The 19,753-nt window shown below is 35.9% G+C and overlaps 1 protein-coding gene across 1 annotated transcript in view; it reads left to right on the top strand.

Moving 5' to 3' along the window:
* CFTR (CF transmembrane conductance regulator) overlaps positions 1 to 19,753 on the top strand; it is a 225,855-nt gene that overhangs the window by 66,383 nt on the left and 139,719 nt on the right. Inside the window, exons 5-10 of the mRNA XM_053662935.1 lie at positions 60 to 149; positions 1,261 to 1,424; positions 2,742 to 2,867; positions 6,111 to 6,357; positions 8,005 to 8,097; positions 18,841 to 19,023. Coding sequence (XP_053518910.1) covers positions 60 to 149; positions 1,261 to 1,424; positions 2,742 to 2,867; positions 6,111 to 6,357; positions 8,005 to 8,097; positions 18,841 to 19,023 — 903 coding nt within the window. The remainder of the gene's footprint in view (positions 1 to 59; positions 150 to 1,260; positions 1,425 to 2,741; positions 2,868 to 6,110; positions 6,358 to 8,004; positions 8,098 to 18,840; positions 19,024 to 19,753) is intronic.

Genomic DNA, 19,753 nt, shown 5'->3' with positions numbered 1-19,753 from the left:
TACGGATGTATTTGTCTTCTGTTTGTCAACATCATTTAACTTCCCATTTTTCCTTTTAGACTTTAAAGCTGTCAAGCCGTGTTCTAGATAAAATCAGTATTGGACAACTTGTTAGTCTCCTTTCCAACAACCTGAACAAATTTGATGAAGTATGAACCTAATAATTTAGTCTTTTATGCAATATTGTTATACAACCCTGAAGGTTTTCCTGGATTAGATGATGGTAATAAGTGGTTAAGTAGAAAACATCTTTACCTTCCTTATTTTTGAAAAGTGAGAAAGGTAAGTTGTGTAGTGAAGTGCCATTTTGGGGTCTTGTGAACCCACACAACTCAAAAGCACCTCAGCTTGCTGGGTATTTGATGAGGTTTTTCAAAATTTAATCTTTTTCTGATCTTGTTTTCTTTTAATACTTTAAATCACTTACTTCAGTTGAATATGACACTCAGTAATTTTTTGTCATTGCTATCTTGTGTCATAAAAAAATGCAAAGAACTTGAGGATAATATATTCTTATTTATCTTTGCATTTTCAGTATTTAAAATAGTATTGAGCTCTCAACAGGTGCTAAATAAATTATGGTTAAATTGAGCATGAATAATAATAAAAATAAAATATATTTATTCTGAATATATTATCGGATAGAGTTGTGCCTTTGTAGAGACTGGGCTCTGGACAGTCTTTTGTTCTCACATAGCTCTTGCTTTGTTCAAACAGAAGTTATTTGTTTATTTATTTAAATATTTTATTTATTTATTTTTAGAGAGAGCAGAAGGGAAGGAGAAAGAGTGGGAGAGAAATGTCAATGTGTTGTTGCCTCTCATGTGTCCTCTACTGGGGACCTGGCCTGCAACCCAGGAATGTGCCCTGACTGGGAATCGAACTGGCAACTCTTTACTTCACAGACTTGTGCTCAATCCACTGAGCTAAACCAGCCAGGGCTCAAACAGAAGTATTTAAAATAAATTTTTGACATGATGCTTAAGAGATCCAATCTCAGTTCCACTGGAAAAAGATACATAAGAATGCAATAACTTGAAATTTGTTCCTTGAGAATTCCTAGTCTACATGTAGAAGGTTTAATCACATTGCTGTGTGTTTTATGTAATGAATACCTAGATTTAAGTGTACTCAGAATAACGAAGTGTTTGTATGAGCTCACTGTGCCCCATTCATTTACCTGTGCTGTCTGTTTGTTTGTTTTTGGAGGGGAGTGGGAGATAAAATATCATCCGTCTTCACTGTGATTTTATTTTCCAGGGACTTGCATTGGCACATTTTGTGTGGATCGCTCCTTTGCAAGTGACACTTCTGATGGGGCTGCTCTGGGAACTGTTACAAGCCTCTGCCTTCTGTGGACTTGCTGTACTCATAGTCCTTGCCATTGTTCAAGCTTCGTTAGGGAGAATGATGATGAAGTACAGGTAGCACTCTATTTACATAGTTTCAAAGGGTTTTAAATGAAGTTTTCAACAAGCCCATGCTAATAAAACCAGGACTGCTCTGCACTGAATGATGATCTACTTCCTAAGTATCACTAAAAAGGAATAAATAGTTATTTATTTATTTATTTATTTATGCCACATGCTTTTACTTATATGTGGAATTTTGTGAACAAATTAAACAAACAAGCAAAAGAGAAATGGATTCATACATTCAGAGAGCATACTGACAGCTGTCAGAGGGGAGGGGGTTTGAGGGCTTGGTGAAAAAATGAAGGGATTAAGAAAAAAAAAAAAGCCTCATAAACACAGATAATAGTATGGTGACTGCCAAAGGGAAAAGGGCTAGGGGCAGGTAGGAGAGGGTGTAGGGAGAATGAATGATGACAGGAGACTTGACTTTGGGTGGTGAACACACAATCAGGGAATTATTTTAATGGTGCAAATAATTCCTAAGTCAATGGGATCTTTTTTACTTATAAATTTGTAGAATTTCTTTATGTTACTATCCAGTTCATTTATGTAGATCATTTAAGATTTAAATACAATGGATAAAACATTGCTGTGAGTAGGAGAGGATTTTGTGTAGAGTGTATAATAAGCTTTTCCTACCCTGGTTCATGGATCATCACACCAGAGCCTTAGTTACTATTTTTACAGAATGACTCAGTGAGTGCTATCAGTCATTGCTTATATAGAAGACTTCTAGAGTTTGTCAGCTAGAGCTTGATAAAAGTACCCACATTTTGGACTTAGAGAGCTCTTGGCTTGAATCCTCGGGTGCATGCTTACTAGTTATGTGACCTGAATAAGCCACTTTGCCCCACTGAGTGTCTGGTTTTCAATCTATTTTCTTTTTTAAAAAATATTTGATTTTAGAGAGAGAAGAAGGGGAAAAGAGAGAGAGGGGGAGGAACATTTATTTGTTGTTCTACTTATTTATGCATTCATTGGTTTATTCTGTATATGCCCTGACCAAGATCAAACCCATAACCTCGATGTTTTGGGACAATGTTCTAACTGACTGAACTACTTGGCCAGGGCTGGTTTTTCATCTTTAAAGTAAAAGTGACCACCATTCCTAAAATGCCTTAAGAATTAGGGATAATGTATGGAATGCATCTAGTACAATGTCTGGCACATAAGAGGCATTTACTAAGTGGTAGATACTTTTATTAACACCTGTTTGATAATATAATGTTCATCCATCTAATAAAAGAAGTGTTGCTTCTTAGAGGCTTGAGCTGTTATTAATGGATAATTTGACTCGTTTTTATTGTGAAATTGATTGATTTACAGAGATCAGAGAGCTGGGAAAATCAATGAAAGACTCGTGATCACATCAGAAATGATTGAAAATATCCAATCTGTTAAGGCATACTGCTGGGAGGAAGCAATGGAAAAAATGATTGAAAATCTAAGGAAGTAAGTCATTTAGATAATTTCAATATCATTGATCAGTTAATGGTTAATACTTCAAAAATTAGTTACCGTGGGTTTCCAGCTCATATTTCAAATTTCTGACAATCAAACAACTGTACTGAGTTATCGCAGTATTCATGTGTTAAGTGGCATAAAGTCATTTTCATGGGCTGTAGTTTTAGTTTGTCAAGTATGTTATTTTTCACTAGAAGAGTATTTTTATACCTTATGAAAGAATATCCTCTATATGTTTATAGCTGCCTAATATACTTATTTGACTAAAATAATGGCCATGATGCTGAAGGCTGATTGAAATCTTAAATAGAACTGCTAGAGAGATAAATATACAATTCTGAATCAAATAAATGATTGTTTGTTATTATATGTATTTCAGTCTTTGCATTATGGCTCATGAAAAATGAAAAAAACCTTCATTTGGTTAAAATATGTGTGTTCTTCCTACTTAGGAATACTAACACAGGGTAATATCTATAAACATCTATAAACTGTATTTCTATAAACCCTCCACTTGAGATTTCAGTTCAAGTTATGAAAACCACATTTTGAGGTAGAATCAGTATTTGGTACCTATCTCTGGTCTTGTTTTACCTCAGATAACCTTTCTTATCACTGCTCAGTAAAGATCCAGCAAAAAAGTACAGTGCAGACTGAGCTGAGATTACTGATATAATTTGGGCAAAATATAAACTAGGGTAGGCATAAGACCATTTCTCTTTAGTCAAGTTCCATATTCTACAAAGTGCATTAAAAAGGTTATAGGAGACTCAGTTGGAATAGATATACTGTTAGAGAGCAAATTTTTCAGTATGGGTAACACAGGACAAGTTTCAAAGGAAAAATATACTAAAAAGAAGAGCATCCTTTTGGGTAATATGACTATGGGTTATCAGGAATATGGGCTGCTGCTTCCAGTAGACAGTAATGGTAACTGAGCTGCAGGTGTGTGATTGGAACAACAAAGGAAATGCTGAAATGTTAAGTCCTTTGCCATGTAAATAGAAAGAAGAAAAGGATATTTATTTCCCAAACATTATTGCTCACCTGTTTTTATTATGCCTTTCAAGACAAATCCAGGAAAGGAATTTTGTTTTCTTTCCAGAAACATCCTTAAAGATCTTGGGGAATTGTTTTATTAACATTGTTTTTCTCATTAGCAAGTGTTTTCCATCACACTTGTCTCCTTGGTCACTTGTATGCCTGTAAACACAAACATAGCAAGAGTGATGAGGGGTTTTCTCAGGCCTTAAGGTAAACATCTAGTCAGGTTGTTCTGCTTGCTGACTTTTCTTGACTTTTTTTCTCTGTTTCCCAAAAAGATGAAATGCATCCTTCCTACTCAGTATTTTTGTTCAACCAATTCTAATAGCAAATGTTTGGTTGGAACTTGTATAATCCAGTTCCTTAATCTGGCATGAAATTGTTACCTGAAACGGCTGTAAAGTGCTGACGTAAATTTGAGAAAACAAGAATTACTTCTATTCAAAAGAGCAAATATAAAGTTCTGGAGAGATTGGAGGGATGCACTTCAAAGGGGTGGTTACCTTGGCTTAGACTACTGTTCACCTATTCAAAAGGCCGTGCAAAGCTCCCTGATTATCTGCTCCCATATTGTTCTTGGTGATAAAATGATTTTCAAATTTTTTATAAGAAACTGATAAAATACTCTTATGACTCAAAGTGTTAGTGACTTTATAATGGAGAGTACTGCTTTGTTGGTGATTCTTATAAATGTTCTTTAATCCATTATTCCTTCCCTATAGTACTACTTCTTCCGTTTTCCTCAAGTTTCTAATACATTTCAACAACAATTTGAGAGATTTGTTAACTTTTTTGTAAATAGTGTTTTCTAGCATTTTATTGATATCACTGTAGCCACTATTATTCTTTTTCTGATGAAGACTAAAGACAACACAGTAAGTTTCAAATGCCAGGTCCCCTGCTGTAATGTCATTGATCTTGGCAAAAAATTCATAAGGACAATGTTATGTTTCCCATCTGTGGATGAAGATTTTATAGCACCAGAAGGAAAAACAACCTGCTTAAGGTAGCATAGATGTAACTGGCACAGCCAGGAGTCAAACCCCAGTGAAATTTCAAAATCCTAATCTCCCTTCAATGCCAAACAATTGATACAAGTGAACATTAGATTGTAGATCACAATCTATGTTGGTCACATTGAACTCCAATTTTTTTATCTGAGTGCTCAAGTTTACATTTTTTTAAACCTAAAAAGAAAAATATTTCCTTTGAATTCTAATTAACAATGAGAACCTTTCTGAGTTATACAGATGTGTGGAAGTAGCACCCAAATGCCAAGCACACTTATTGGTCCCTCCCACCAGGACCCTCTACTTACCTGAGTCACCACTGCTCTTTCCTTTACAAGAGCTGAATAGGAGGATCACAAACAATTCAAGTTTCTGTGGTCCAGGAAGAATGGGAGAGAGGTTGAGGGCCGCATTGTCCTCTACTCTCACCAGCTTCTGCACTCCCTGTTTTCTGCCTTTTGGACCATGTAAACCTCTCCTATGTGCTGGAAAGAAAATAGTTCTCATTTTCAATTTGGACTAGAAGATCAGAAGTATAATATAACTTGAAATTATATTAAAATGAGAGACAAGGAGGACGTGGTATCTTCCTTATAGTTTTTCAAGAACCACGTGCAACAGAATCTTTTGCATGGGTACTTTTTTTTTCTAACCTACTGCAAGCTCAGTCAGTATCTCTGAGAGCTGGCCCTGAGACTGTGCATTTTAAAAAGTTTCTCAGGTGACTTTTACCTATACTAACACTTAAGACCCACTCCTTTGTAGCTTGTATATTTTTGGTGTTCCCCAAAGCCAAGCTAGAATTTTTAAAATGCTAAGAATCTATTAGGAAATCACAGTCCTCGTTCCCATACCTAATTGCTTAAAACATCAACCAACAAACAAAAAATTATCAGAGTCTCACTAATCAATAATGAAGTGATAAGATATAAAATAATGTAGTAATTGAGGTTATTAATTATAGTTTAAAAATAATATTTACAGGTATTATTGGCAAGACACTGGTACATTTATTTCTACTCCTCTTTTTTAAGTAAGGTAACTGAGGCCTAGCAAGGTTAAATGACTTGCCCCAGGTCACAAAGCCTTGGGAGTCTGTGTTCAGATTTTACATTCCAGGATGCTTCATATTTGAACAGTAAATAAGCATTCCAAATCTTATTATTTTGTTTTATAGAACAGAACTAAAACTGACCCAGAAGGCAGCCTATGTAAGATACGTGAATAGCTCAGCCTTCTTCTCTTCAGGGTTCTTTGTGGTGCTGTTTTCTGTGCTTCCCCATGCATTGAACAAAGGAATCATCCTTCGAAAAATATTCACAACCATCTCATTCTGCATCGTTCTGCGCATGGCAGTCACTCGGCAATTCCCATGGGCTGTACAAACATGGTATGACTCTATCGGAGCAATAAACAAAATACAGGTAATAAACCATAGTAGGCATTGTATACAGTGCTTTTAATACAATTTAGAACTTTACTAGTTGGGCAAACTGTTTAGAGATACTGCCCTCTCCAGTTCATCACAATTTCTATTTAGCTGCCTTCCTCAATTTTATTATTTTATAAATATGAGGGGGGATCCCCAACACCCAGGAACTTATTTATTAAAAAAATTGTGTATTTATTCTTACAAGTTGAAACTTAAGTCACCTTTAAAATATTTTCTATTTGCTGCAATACACCTATTGTGACTTTTCTGCTGCTCAAAACAGTTTTTGAACTCATTGATTTTTATGTCTTTTAGTGCTTCTGCCATTTTTTTGTTTTATCTCTACCACATCCGCAAAACATTTTCCTCTCAGAACTCTTTTCATCTGGGGAAACAAAAAAAAACATCACTTGGGACAAGATCGGGTGAATGGAGGTGTGGGGCATAGGGGTCATGTCTTTTTTTAGTCAAAAACTGCTGAACACTCAGCATGGTGTACACAGGTGTGCTCATAAATCACCCATTGTGAAATGGACAAATGCACTGAAAGTGTTCAAAAAAATAATTCACTGAAGCTGAACACAGCCTCTCACAACAATGCCAGCTAGTACACTGTTACAGATGTGTTCCTAGAACACTCACCTAGCTGCGGAAGCCTATACTATGAGGAGCCTGCCATCCAGAAGATAATTCCAGGGGTTTTTTGGGGTACTCCCTCTTGTGAGTTTGAGATCTGCAATTTATGAGATCTGATAAATGTAGCTCAAAACCATAGCAAGTCTTGGACTAATCTTATTTCTTCTCTTAACCCATCACAGCTCTGTGTGTGTGTGTGTGTGATACTTGAGAGAGTGCAGTGGAGACTTAAGAGAGAAAAGGTGGTGGGAGAGAGAACAGACATGTAGACCAGAAGTAGGAAAATGAGAGTGTTACAGAGATGGAGAGCCACTGAACACGAACATAGAGATAGAGAAACATCTTGAAAATACATTGGAGAAAAAGAGAGAAACTCAAATAGAGATAGCGAGAGAAGAGTAGAGAAGAAAGGGGAAGAAAAGTGAGGCAAGGACTAGGCTTTTTTCATTACCTCCTATGGTGAAGGCTTCAGGATGCACGGACTTAATTCTTCCTTATGCTCCTACCTTCCCTCTGAATACTGTGAAGTAGAGTTTCTAATTAGACCCTTTTAGAATCAAGGTTTGATGACTATTTAAAATCAGCTCTATCAGATCTTCGCACCTTCTCTTAACCCAGAGAAGTGATGCTAATGATGTCTCTAATAAAGGGAGGGTGCTATAAAGATAAAGGTTTTATCTCTGTCCTAATTAAGGCAGATTGGTGGCTAATGCAGAGATGCTTTATAAATTCTTCACTAAGATTAGCATGTATAGTACAAGAACGTACGTTAAAATTTAATGTGTAAAACCAAATTTATATAATATTTCAGGTTTAAAGAATGTATTTCTAGTATGATGACTCCTAGTGCTTGGCAAGTTTACTTTAGAAATTATTTTTAAATTATTTATTGAGAAATTCATAAAATTTAAATACAAGGTACAGCACCATTAGAGTGTGGAATAGGTGTAATAGTTTGCTATTCTGGTTCTATATTATGATTTTGCTCTCTTTTTATAAACAGGATTTCTTACAAAAGCAAGAGTTTAAGACATTGGAATATAACTTAACAACCACGGAAGTAGTGATGGAGAATGTAACAGCCTTCTGGGATGAGGTCAGAATTTTAAAAACATTGTTTACTCTATATACTGAAGCATTTTCTTTGTGAATCTGATTTTCATACTAATAGACAATGAGAATTATGTTAGAATTGGTAGAGCTGAAGGTGACCACTCCACTTATTTTATAGATTAAGAAGTAGGGCCCCAGGAATATTAAATAGAGTATGGAAACCTCTTCATTTTGTTCTAAGTCATATAACTCATTTCACATAATGTATTAGAAAGTAATACCCAGGACATTGGTTTCAGATCCAGGTGGAGCTATATTTGAATCCTGGTTCTGCTCTTTACTCTATAGGTAATCTAGATAGAGTTATTGTCTTTGGGGAGCCTCTGGTTCTCCATCTGTAAAGTGGGTATATTAATATTTACCTTGCAGATTGTGTAGTGTTCAGTGCATAGAATAGTTCCTCACTAAATGCTACCACATCTGATCTCAAGTTCCAGTCCAACTTCTTTACATATACCAGTCAACATAAAGATGTATGAGAGACCTACTAATTTATGGTTTTCAGTGATTTTTACTTTTTTTCATTCACGGTTAAAATCCTCATTTTTCAAAGTCAGAAAATATCAATGATTTTCAGCCTCTAAAAAGCAGTATCTCATTATTGAGAAATCCTATTGTGTTCCCATTTCCTGATCGCTGATATCTGCTGAGTAAAGGTAGGGGTTATGAAACCAATGGCTTATTTCTCCATATTACACAATATCTTAAACTTGTTTTATTTATTTAAGTAATTTGATCACCAGTCTTCACTTTACTTCATGGTTTAAGGTATGGGTAGAGAATAATTCTTTATTGAAATAGCAAAAATGTCTGTGGAAAAGTGGATCAGATTGATTTTACCTCTTTGTTTTGGGGAATTTCAAATGCACTTCTAGGTATGAAAGAAAAATATATTTGACATTTTTACAACTATTTTCAGATAGTTTTTTTCCTACACTGTTGCAAAATTTATCCTTTTCAGTTTCCTTCTATCTAATGAAATAGGTAATGTGTTTGAGCCCTTATGTGCCAGGCATTAAAGGAAGCACTTTTTATGTGTTGTCTCATTTAATTCTCATCGCATTCCTATGAGCTAAGTGATATTAATATTGATATTTCCATTTTACTGACAAGGAAAGGGAGAGTTAGAAAAGTTAAGGGACCTGGCTAGGCTCACACCTGGCAAGACCTGAAACAGGATTTTAGACCCAAATGTCACAATCTGCAACCCTTCCACTGAGCCCCTGACTCCTGTGTGCTGTATCCTCACCTTCCAGTTTTTTGGTTGTCACCTATCAAAATTCAGACACTCCTGATGGCATTTACTAAGGATAACAGTGCTTGTGAAACCTCTGCCATCATCTGTGAGACTTCAACATCCGCATGAGCAATCCTTCCAGTAATATTCTTAGACTTACATTTTATAGTGACTTCTTCAGAAGCTTCCTCTCATAATTGTATCCTGAGCTTTGTGAGCACCTACTTACTCCACTATGGCAATTGTGTCACACCCTGAAGTCTTTTTTTCAGGCTAGAATTTTTTAACCCTTCAGCTCACTCAGTCTCTTAATTCCATCTCTACAGTCATTCAATTTCATCAAGATTTCTAGTTCCTTTAATTCTCCTTTTTGGACTCCTCCTGGCTTAACCTCTGATTATTCCAAGAGCAGTCATTTCAGTTCTTCTCCCAGAAGTACTCTCAATTACCCTTTCCATGTGCTGAATCCTTTTTTGAAAAAACATTCACTTCATCAGCTTTGGTGAAGAAGGTGCTATCTGGAAAAATCACATGTTCTAAACAATTTTATGTTTTATACAATTAATGTCTCAACTTCAGCTGGGCCTGTAAACCTTCTTGGGAAATATTTGTTTGTCTCTAGTTAATTTTCTTTACCATTGCCTTTTAAAAGCTATTCCTGATTTTAACCACTGTCCTGAACCACCCACACCACCTCTCATATCTGCTCACCCCCATCACATGGCCTTGCCTTCTACAATACATAGAGAAAATAGAGGCATCATCATGGATGAATGCTTCCAACTTCTCTCTTCACCCTTGGAATCATCCTTTTGTTCTTTCTTCTTGTCTAAGAGAAATATGTATGCTTCCTTGTTTCATCTTCTCAGAACAGGGGTCAGTGATTATTCTCTCTCTACAAGCTTCATCATCTCTTTTCAACTGACACCTTCTTACATTTAAATATTTTCAAGTTAAATTTTTTTCTGACTTTTTTCCACCCAGTCTCATTCTCTAAGACATCACTTTCCTTCCCTTTACTGTCAAACTTGTTCTCACTTCTCAACTTTCATGGATCTCTCCTCACTGCAATCTGTCTTCTGCCCTTAACAGTTTATTAGAACTGTTCTTTTCTTCTTGAATTTATTACTAAACTTCAGTGAACCACCCTTTCCACATTATTTTAACCCTCAGACCATAATTTCTAGGCTACTCTGCCAACCATTTCAATAGTGATGGGCCACTGGGTTCCCACCTAAGTCTCCTTGTAATATTTCATGCTCTCTGTGGGTGACCTCACCCAGGCCCAGTTGATGACAAGATGCTAATGACCCTTTGAAAATTCCACTTGTCAAAATTTGTACTAAATAAAAAGCATGTGCTCCACATATATAGCAAAGTACATGTATACAGTTTATCCACACTCTTACATACTACCCATATCATCCAATATGATAGTATTGGATACTATCATATTTAGTTTTAAATATGAACTAAAACATATTTAAAAGAATATTTAATGGCATATGAAAATTTTTTATTTTTTGTAAGTCAGAAAAACAGTCACAAACATATATAATTTTAGTATATATACATTTATATTATAGGGATAGAGGAATAGCAGTTGAAATGTTAAACATGTTTTTTTTCTCAGTAGTAGTGCTATAGGTAATTTCTTTTTTTCCTTTCTCCTTTTCTATGTTTTTCAAATTTCCTGAAATTAGTATCTTCTGTAATCAGAAATTAAGGTTATTATTAACAATAACCTGCCATTAGTCCTTTTGTCTTCTTAGATAAAACTCCTCCTAAGCATTGCACACATCCTATACTGCCCACAATACCAAGCACATTTGTCATCTTGCCATATATATCATTCCTGAGACACAGTTTGTACTTCTTTTTATTATTGTTCAAGTACAGTTGTCTCCATTTTCATGCCAGCACTTTCCCCTGCCCCACCCACTCCCACCTTTCATCCTCAATCCTTCCCCACTTTGGCCTTGTCCCTGGGTCCATTGTACATGTTCCTTGACCACCCATTCCCGTCATTCCCCCATTATCTAACTGCCCTCTCCCCTCTAATTACTGTCCCTTTGTTCTTTATTTCAATGTCTCTTGCTTGATTGTTTTGTTGACTAGGTTCCACTGATAGGTGAGATCATACGGTATTTGTCTTTTACCACCTTTTTTTTAAAGATTTTATTTTTTTTATGTTTAGAAGGGAATGGAAGGAAAGGGAGAGAAATATCAATGTATGGTTGCCTCTCATGCGTCCCCTGGTGGGAACTGGCCTGTAACCCAGGCATGTGCCCTGACTGGGTTACCACCTGTCTTATTGCACTTAGCATAATGTTCTCTAGTTCTATTCATGCTGTCACAAAGGGTAGGAGTTCCTTCTTTCTTTCTACCACATAGTATTCCATTGTGTAAATGTACCATAATTTTTTATCTATTCATTTATTGATGGGCACCTAAGTTACTTCCAGCACTTGGCTATTGTAAATTTTGCTAATATAAACTTAGAGGTGCATAGGTTCTTTTGAGTTGTGGTTTCAGGATTCTTAGGGTATAGTCTTAGCAGTGGAATTTCCAGGTCAAACAGCAGTTCCATTTTTAGTTTTTTGAGGCAATCCATATTGTTTTCTACATGGCAGCACTCCCATCAACAATGTACTAGGGTTCCCTTTTTTCCACAACCTCACCAGAACTTACTGTTTGTTCATTTGTTTATGATGACTGCTCTGACCAGTGTGTAGTGGCATCTCATTATGGTTTTAATTTCCATCTCTCTAATGGCTAGTGATGCTAAGCACCCTTTCATAGGTCTCTGGGCCCTCTGAATGTCCTTCTTCCAGTAGCATCTGTTTAGGTCCTTTGACCATTTTGTAATTGGATTGTTTGTCTTCCTAGAGTAGAGTCCTGTGAGTTCTTTATATATTTTGGAAATCAAACCCTTGTCTGAGATATCATTGGAAAATATATTTTCCCACATGGTTGGTTTCCTTTTCATTTTGCTGATGATTTCTTTAGCTGTGATGAAGCTTTTTATTTTGATGAAGTCCCATTTGTTTATTCTTTCCTCTATGTCCCTTGCTCTTGGGGACATATTGGTGAAAATATTGCTGTGAGGAATATCTGAGATTTTCCTGCTTATGTTGTCCTCTAGGATTTCATGGTATCAGGACTTATATTTAAGTCTTTTATCCATCTCGAGTTTATTTTTGTGTGTGGTGTAAGTTGGTGGTCAAGTTTCGTTTTTTTGCATGTACCTGTCCAATCTCCTAATACCATTTGTTGAAGAGGCTATTTTTACTCCATTTTATACTTTGTCTCCGTTTGTTGAGTATTAATTAACCATAGAGACAAGTGTTTGTTTCTGGACTCTCTATTCTGTTCCATTGATTTATATATCTGTTCTTATGCCCATACCAGACTGTTTTGATTACCATGGCCTTGTAATATAGTTTGAGGTCCAGTATGGTGATCCCTCCTAATATGTTCTTCTTTCTAAAAATTGATGTGTCTATTCAGGGTCACTTAGGATTTCATATAAATTTTTGAAATGTTTGTTCTATATCTCTGAAATAGGTCATTGGTATTTTAATAGGTATTGCACTAAATCTATAAATTGCTTTGTGTAGTATGGACATTTTGATGTTCATTCTTCCAATCTGTGAATATGATATACTTCCATTTATTTGTGTCTTCCTTAATTTCTTTCTTCAGTGTTGTGTAGCTTTCTGGTATAGGTTTTTTGCTTCCTCAGTTAGGATTATTCCTAGGTACTTTATTTCTCTTGTTGCTACAGCAAATGGAATTTTTTATTCTGATTTCTGTTTCTGATATTTCATTGTTTGTGTGCAGAAATGCCTTCAATTACTAAATATTGACTTTGTATCCTGCTACTGCTTTGACAAATTGACTTATTAGATCAAGTAGTTTTTTCAGTGGAGTCTATACGGTTCTTGGTGTACAGTATCATGTCATCTGCAAACAATAACAGTTTTACTTCCTCCTTTATAATTTAGATGCCTTTTATATCTTCTTGGTTTCATTGATGTGGCTAGGACTTCTAAAACTGTGTTGAATACAAGTGGTGGAAGCAGATATCCTTGTCTTGTTCCTGATCTTAGTGAAAAAGCTTTTAGATTTTTCTTGTTGAGTATGATGTTGGCTGTAGGTTTTTCATCTATCGCCTTTATCATGTTGAGGTGTGCTCCCTCTACTCTGACCTTGCTGAGTGTTTTTTTTTTTTACCATAAATGGGTGCCATATCTTACCAAATGCCTTTTCCACTTCTATTAATATGATCACGTTATTTTCTCTTTCCTTTAGTTTATGTGATATATTACATTTATCATAGTTATCCTTACATCCCTGGGATAAATCCCAATTAATCATGGTGTATGATCATTTTGAGTTATTGCTGCATTTGGTTTGCCAATATTTTGTTGGAGATTTCAACATCTGTATTCATCAGCAATACTGGCCCATAGTTTCTTTCTTTATTGTATCTTTGTCTGGCTTTGGGATTAGGATGATGCTGGCCACATAAAAAGAGTTTGGGAGTCTTCCTTCTTAGATTTTTTGGAATAGTCTGAGAGGATAGGGGTTATCTCTTCTTTAAATGTTTTGTGAAATTCTCCTGTGAAACCATCTGGTCCAGGGCTTTTGTGTGATGTGAGTTTTTTAATTACTGCTTCAATTTCACTAGCTATTATCAGTCTGTTCAGGTTTTTGCCTTTTCTTGATTAAGTTTGGCAATATTTTATTTTTCTAGAAATTTGTTCATTTCACCTAAATTTTCAAATTTCTGGGCATATAGTTGTTCATAGTAATCTCATACAACCTTTTGTATTTCTGTGGTATGAGTTGTAATTGGCCCTCTTTCATTTCTGATTTTATTTATTTAGGTCATCTCCCTATTTTGCTTGATGAATCTTGTTAAAAAAATTGTCAATTTTGTTTATTGTTTCAAAGAATGAGCTCCTGGATTTATTGATCCTTTGAATTGTTCTTTTAGCCTCTATCTATGTCATTTAATTCTGCTCTGATCGTGATTATTTTCTTCCTTCTACTCATTCTGGGCTTTGTTTGTTGTTTCTCCAGTTCTTGTAGGTGTAGGGTTAGATTTGAAATGTTTCTATCTTTCTTAGGTAGGCCTGTATTGCTATGAACTTCCCTCTGAAGACTGCCTTTGCTGTGTCCCATAGGTTTTGGGCTGTTGTGTGTTTGTTTTCATTTGTTTCCAGAATTTTTTTTAGTTCTTCTTTGACCTAATTATTAACCCATTTATTGTTTATTAGCATTCTATTCATTCTCCATGAGATTAAATATTTTTGAGTTTTTCCCTTGAGGTTGGTTTCTAGTTTCAAGTCCTTATGGTCTGGTAAAATGTTTGATATGATTCCAGTTTTCTTGAATTTGTTGAGACTTGTTTTGTGTCCTATCATGTGGTCTATGTTTGAAAATGTTCCATGTGCATTTGAAAATAATGTGTATTTTGCTTCTTTGGGAATTCAGGTTCTTTATATATATATCAGTTAAATTAATTTGATCTAATGTGTCATTCAGGTCCACAATATCCTTGTTCATGTTTTTTTTGGAAGATCTGTCCATTGTTGACAGTGGGGTGTTAAAATTCACAACTATAAGTATGTTGCTGTTATATCTTTCTTGAAGTCCTTCAAGATTTTCCTTATACATATGGATGCTCCTATATTGGGTGCCTATATATTTACAATATTTATGTCCTGATGGATTCTTGCTTTGGGTAATATAAAGTGTGGGTATTAGGGCCTTTGTTTTGAAGTCTGTTTTGTCTGATGTATTACTACCCAGGCTTTTTTTCCTGTTCATTTGCTTCAAATATTTTTTCCAACCTTTCACTTTCAGTCTGTGTAGGTCTTTTGTTCTGAGGTGGGTCTCTTGTAGGCAGCATATGTGTGGGCCATGTTTTCTTATCCATTGAGCTACCCTATGTCTATTGATTGGAGCATTTAATCCATTTACATTGAAGGTTATTATTGATAGATACTTGTTCATTTTTCCTCTTTGTACCCTACCTACAACCAACAAGTGAAGGGTGATGAAGGTGGAAAGAGTATGTGGTTATTTTAAGAGTGGGGTAGAAGGATGTGAGATGACCATTGACAAGAAAATTTGTTCTGTGTCTGGATGGGGGAGAATTATAAGAGTGCAGAATGGAAACAAGTTGTAGCAAGAGAGAAAATTTGAAATGAAAATAATGAGAGGAAAGAAGAAGGTAAAATGGAGTAAGAGAAGGGAGTGGCAAAATATGTAAATTGAAATAAACTCTAGTATAAAAGGTAGTGATGTAATATGCACAAAGTGGCTGGACAAGAAATGAATGTTAAAAAGCTAAGTAGAGAAGAAAGTATCACAAATCATGGAGAAGACCACAGTGGATTTCATCTCTGTAGCCTCTAGTATTTACCAGTGTAGAAATTCTTTCTGGATCTGCTTCTGGTGATGTCAGATGTTGACCCTGTGTGACTTTAGGCAGCCAGTTCAAGACTTTTGGGGATCTACTGTCTGTGGCTGTCTCCTTAGGTTGTTAATCTACTCAGTCTGCACACAGTAATCAGGATTATGTACTGTAGGGCAGGGCAGAATCTATCCTGGGGTCGGGGTTATTGTTTCCCCTCAGGCTGCTGCTGCTGCTCAGAGGGGAGTGATCTGCCTGAACATGATGGCTGCTGCCATATGGGGGATGATTTAGCACCAGAATCCCAGTGCCTACTCTCTCAGTTTTCTCCCTAAGGCTTCTGCCCCCAGTCTCTCCTCAGAGGTCTCCAGCCCACTCTGCTGCTGCCTTTGCCAGAGCTCAGGATAAGTGGCTGCAAATGAAAATTTGTACATTAGGCCTTTAAACAGCCCTTTGCATCTCCAGCTGTCCATCTCTGGCAGGGAGTAACACTGCCGCTTTTCTGTGCTGGTTGTTATCTGTGTCCTTTTGGGGCTCTGGTGCTCTAGGCTGGGGGTCCCAGCTTAGGGTTTAGACCCCATTCTTATCAGGAGAATCCAACTGGTTGCTTAATTATCTCTCTAGTGCTGCTGCCTGTGGGTGCCCAGCCAGCTCTCTTAAGTCTCCACTGCACTCCTTACAGTCAGGTTGTGCTGAAGCTGATTATTCTGTCTATCCAAGGTTATAAGGCTTCTCTCTCACTATTGCTCAGTTGTTTGCTCCAAATGATTTCTCCACAATTTAATTGTAATTTCAGATTGGTTCTGGAAGGAGGTTCATGTGACTTCTATTCACTCCTCCACCATCTTCCTCCTAATTTCTACTTTTAAGCCTAAATCATTGTGTGCAGATCCATCTTCCTAGAATACATATACTAGTTCTTGTTTTTATGAAATTCCACTTATATCCTTTATAGCACAGTGTGTACATCATTAATTGGTCAGGCTCCAGCCCAAGCTGGTTTCTCTCTGTAATGTACTTCTATAGGACTTGGTATGGTTTTCAGTTGTTGCATTAAGCACATTGCAAAATTAACATTTATTCATATGTTATTCTCCCATGTTGGATTCTTGAAGTGGTCTTTAATGCAGAGATGAATCTCACCAAGCTTAATCTATTTGATAATTAAATAAATAAGGGAATAAAAATGCCTTTTAATCATTTATTAAACACTTAATTGCCTCCTTGGAATTTTTTATTTCTATTATTTTTAGAGAGGGAAAAGGAGGAGAGAAACATCAATGTGTAAGAGAGACATCAATTGGTTGACTCCCTCACATGTCCTAAATGGGGACTGGGCCTGTAATCCAAGCATGTGCCCTGACCAGTAATTGAACCTGGGACCCTTCCATCTGTGGGAAGATGCCCAACCAACTGAGCCACACTGGTCAAGGCCAAGTCCCTACTTCTGTAGCCTCTATACCATTAGAACTCAAAGCAGTGGTTATTTATTTAACTATTTATTTATTCATTTATAGACAGGGAAAGGGGAGAGAGAAAGAGAGGGAGAGAACATAATGTGAGAGAGAAACATGGATTGATTGCCTATCATATATGCCCTAACTAGGAACCAACCCTGCAACCCAGGCATGTGGCCCTGACCCAGAACTGAATAGGCAACCTTTCACTTTGTAGTGTGATGCCCAACCCACTGAGCCACACTGGTCAGGGCAATAATCTTCAAATTTAAAAGGATTTTGCAAAACTGTGTTCCTCTGAGACATTTTTAAGTTGACATAAATTTTTCAACCTAAGTTTAAATAGTGACAAAAGATGTAATTCTGGTTTATTATATATCTGTTAAATGGGTTTTTGTCAGAACTTCAGAGGTGCATTCTTAGTTTATTCAATTTATAGAAAATAAATGAATTTATGAAGTCATTTCTCACTGTCAAGCCAATCAACTTCCTTTACCTTACCTTTTTCAACAGCATGGAGCAACCTGGAGACTATTATGCTAAGTGAAATAAGCTAGTCAGTGAAAGGCATACCATATGGTCTCACTTACATATAGAATCTAATGAACTAAATAAACTGACAAAAATAGAAACAGAGACATGGATACATGGAACGAAGTGATAGCTGCCAGAGGGGAAGGGAGAGGGAGGACTGGATGAAAGGTGAAGGGATTAGCCAAAGAACATACATGCATGACCCATAGACACAGACAACGGTATGGTGATGGCCAGAGGGAAGGGAAGTTGGGAGCTGGGTGGAGGTGGGCAAAGGGGGTGAGAATGGGGACATCTGAAATAGTGTGAACAGTAAAATAAATAAAGTAAAAAAAAAGAAAATGTGTAACTTTACAGTTAAAATACAAATAGTTAATATATAATTAACTATTGAAAATTAAGTAATCAAATAAGTAATTAAAATGCCTTATCCTTCAACTCTTTTCTGAAATCTATTGTGAGCTAGTTAAGACACAATTGACTGCCTTCTTGGGTAAATGGGATTTAGTCAAATCATCTGGCAATGTTTTCGAGTTTATGTTTAGTAATAAGCACTTAAAGAAATAATTTCATCTTTTCAGAGGAAGGTACTACCAAGATGACAGAGTAGAAGTCAGATTTAGGTTGTAATTCAACTCTGGCCTATTAGTTATGTGACTTTAGTCACTTAACCTCTCTAAATCACAGTCTATAGCTTTGAAGGAAAGGGATTATCAAATCTTACATCATATATTATCATTATGCTGAGGATTAAATAATAATGTTTATGTATCCAGTCTATAGGAAAAGAGGAATATGTAAATTATACTTATATAGGTAGATAGGTATCTTTAATTTAATTTGATGGCAAGCAACAATCTAAGAAATTAAAACCATGTTTTTATTAAATGCTATAATTATAATTTTTCAAATGTTTTGGATCATATGCTCTGGAAATCATGGGCTACATAATTATATGCTACAATGTATGGATAATGATCCATGTGCTTTTCAAGCTCATCATATATAAGATAAGTAACTATTGAAAATATCTGGAAAGCCTACTTTTTAATTTTCTATGTTTTCTTACAGGGATTTGGGGAATTATTTGAGAATGCAAAACAAAACAATAAAAGTAGAAACATTTCCAATAGTGATAACAACCTCTTCTTCAGTAACTTCTCACTTCTTGGTACTCCCGTCCTGAAAGATATCAATTTCCAGATAGAAAGAGGACAGTTGTTGGCGATTGCTGGATCTACTGGAGCAGGCAAGGTAGTCTCTTTTATTCCTCACCATTAGGATCTTGCATACATTTCTACTTTCCCTTTTTTCATTTGTCTGTAGTGTCAAAAGGTATTTTGGAGAAATTCTTATATTGGTATTAGGAGAATGCTTGCATAATGATTCCACTGATAATATCCTGTAGCCCTTATTTCTTAATATTATATCCAGTGACTCTTTCTCCTACATTTTTAAATTTTATATTGCACTTAGCACAGTGTCTTGGACATGGTGAGCATTCAATAACTTTATTGAGCAAATGAACCATTCACATTATGAGTCTATGGCATATACATTTTTTCAGAACTGGTCCAGGGAAATCATGGCTCAGATTTTACCTCTGTAACCACATTGGCAAAAGGTCTCCATTTTGTTGATATTAGAATTTTGGAGAATGGGCTCAGATTTGCTTATGACTTATTAAGAGAACAATTACTGAGTGGGATAGTTTTTTAAAGGAGATACACGGGAATGTTAATTTATTCAGTGCTGGTCATCCTGCCCGCCCATCTCCACCCCAAATATACACACTCCATATAACTTTTTGTCGTAAGTTAGAAAATGAGAACAGCTAAGGCTTAAAGCTCATTGTAAGGAGAAGAGAAGACTTTATAGTGAGTAATCTTCAAGGATGTGAGCTATTATTCAGATAATGGTAAAACACTTGTTCTCTTTATGAAATAAATTTAAAGCACATGAAGGAATCAAATTAGAGATGCAA

The sequence above is a fragment of the Artibeus jamaicensis genome, unplaced genomic scaffold (genome assembly GCF_021234435.1).
Source record: "Artibeus jamaicensis isolate MK-2021 breed Jamaican fruit bat unplaced genomic scaffold, CSHL_Jam_final contig_311, whole genome shotgun sequence".
In the NCBI taxonomy this organism is placed as follows: Eukaryota; Metazoa; Chordata; class Mammalia; order Chiroptera; family Phyllostomidae; genus Artibeus; species Artibeus jamaicensis.
This window is presented reverse-complemented; position numbering and strand designations above follow the sequence as displayed.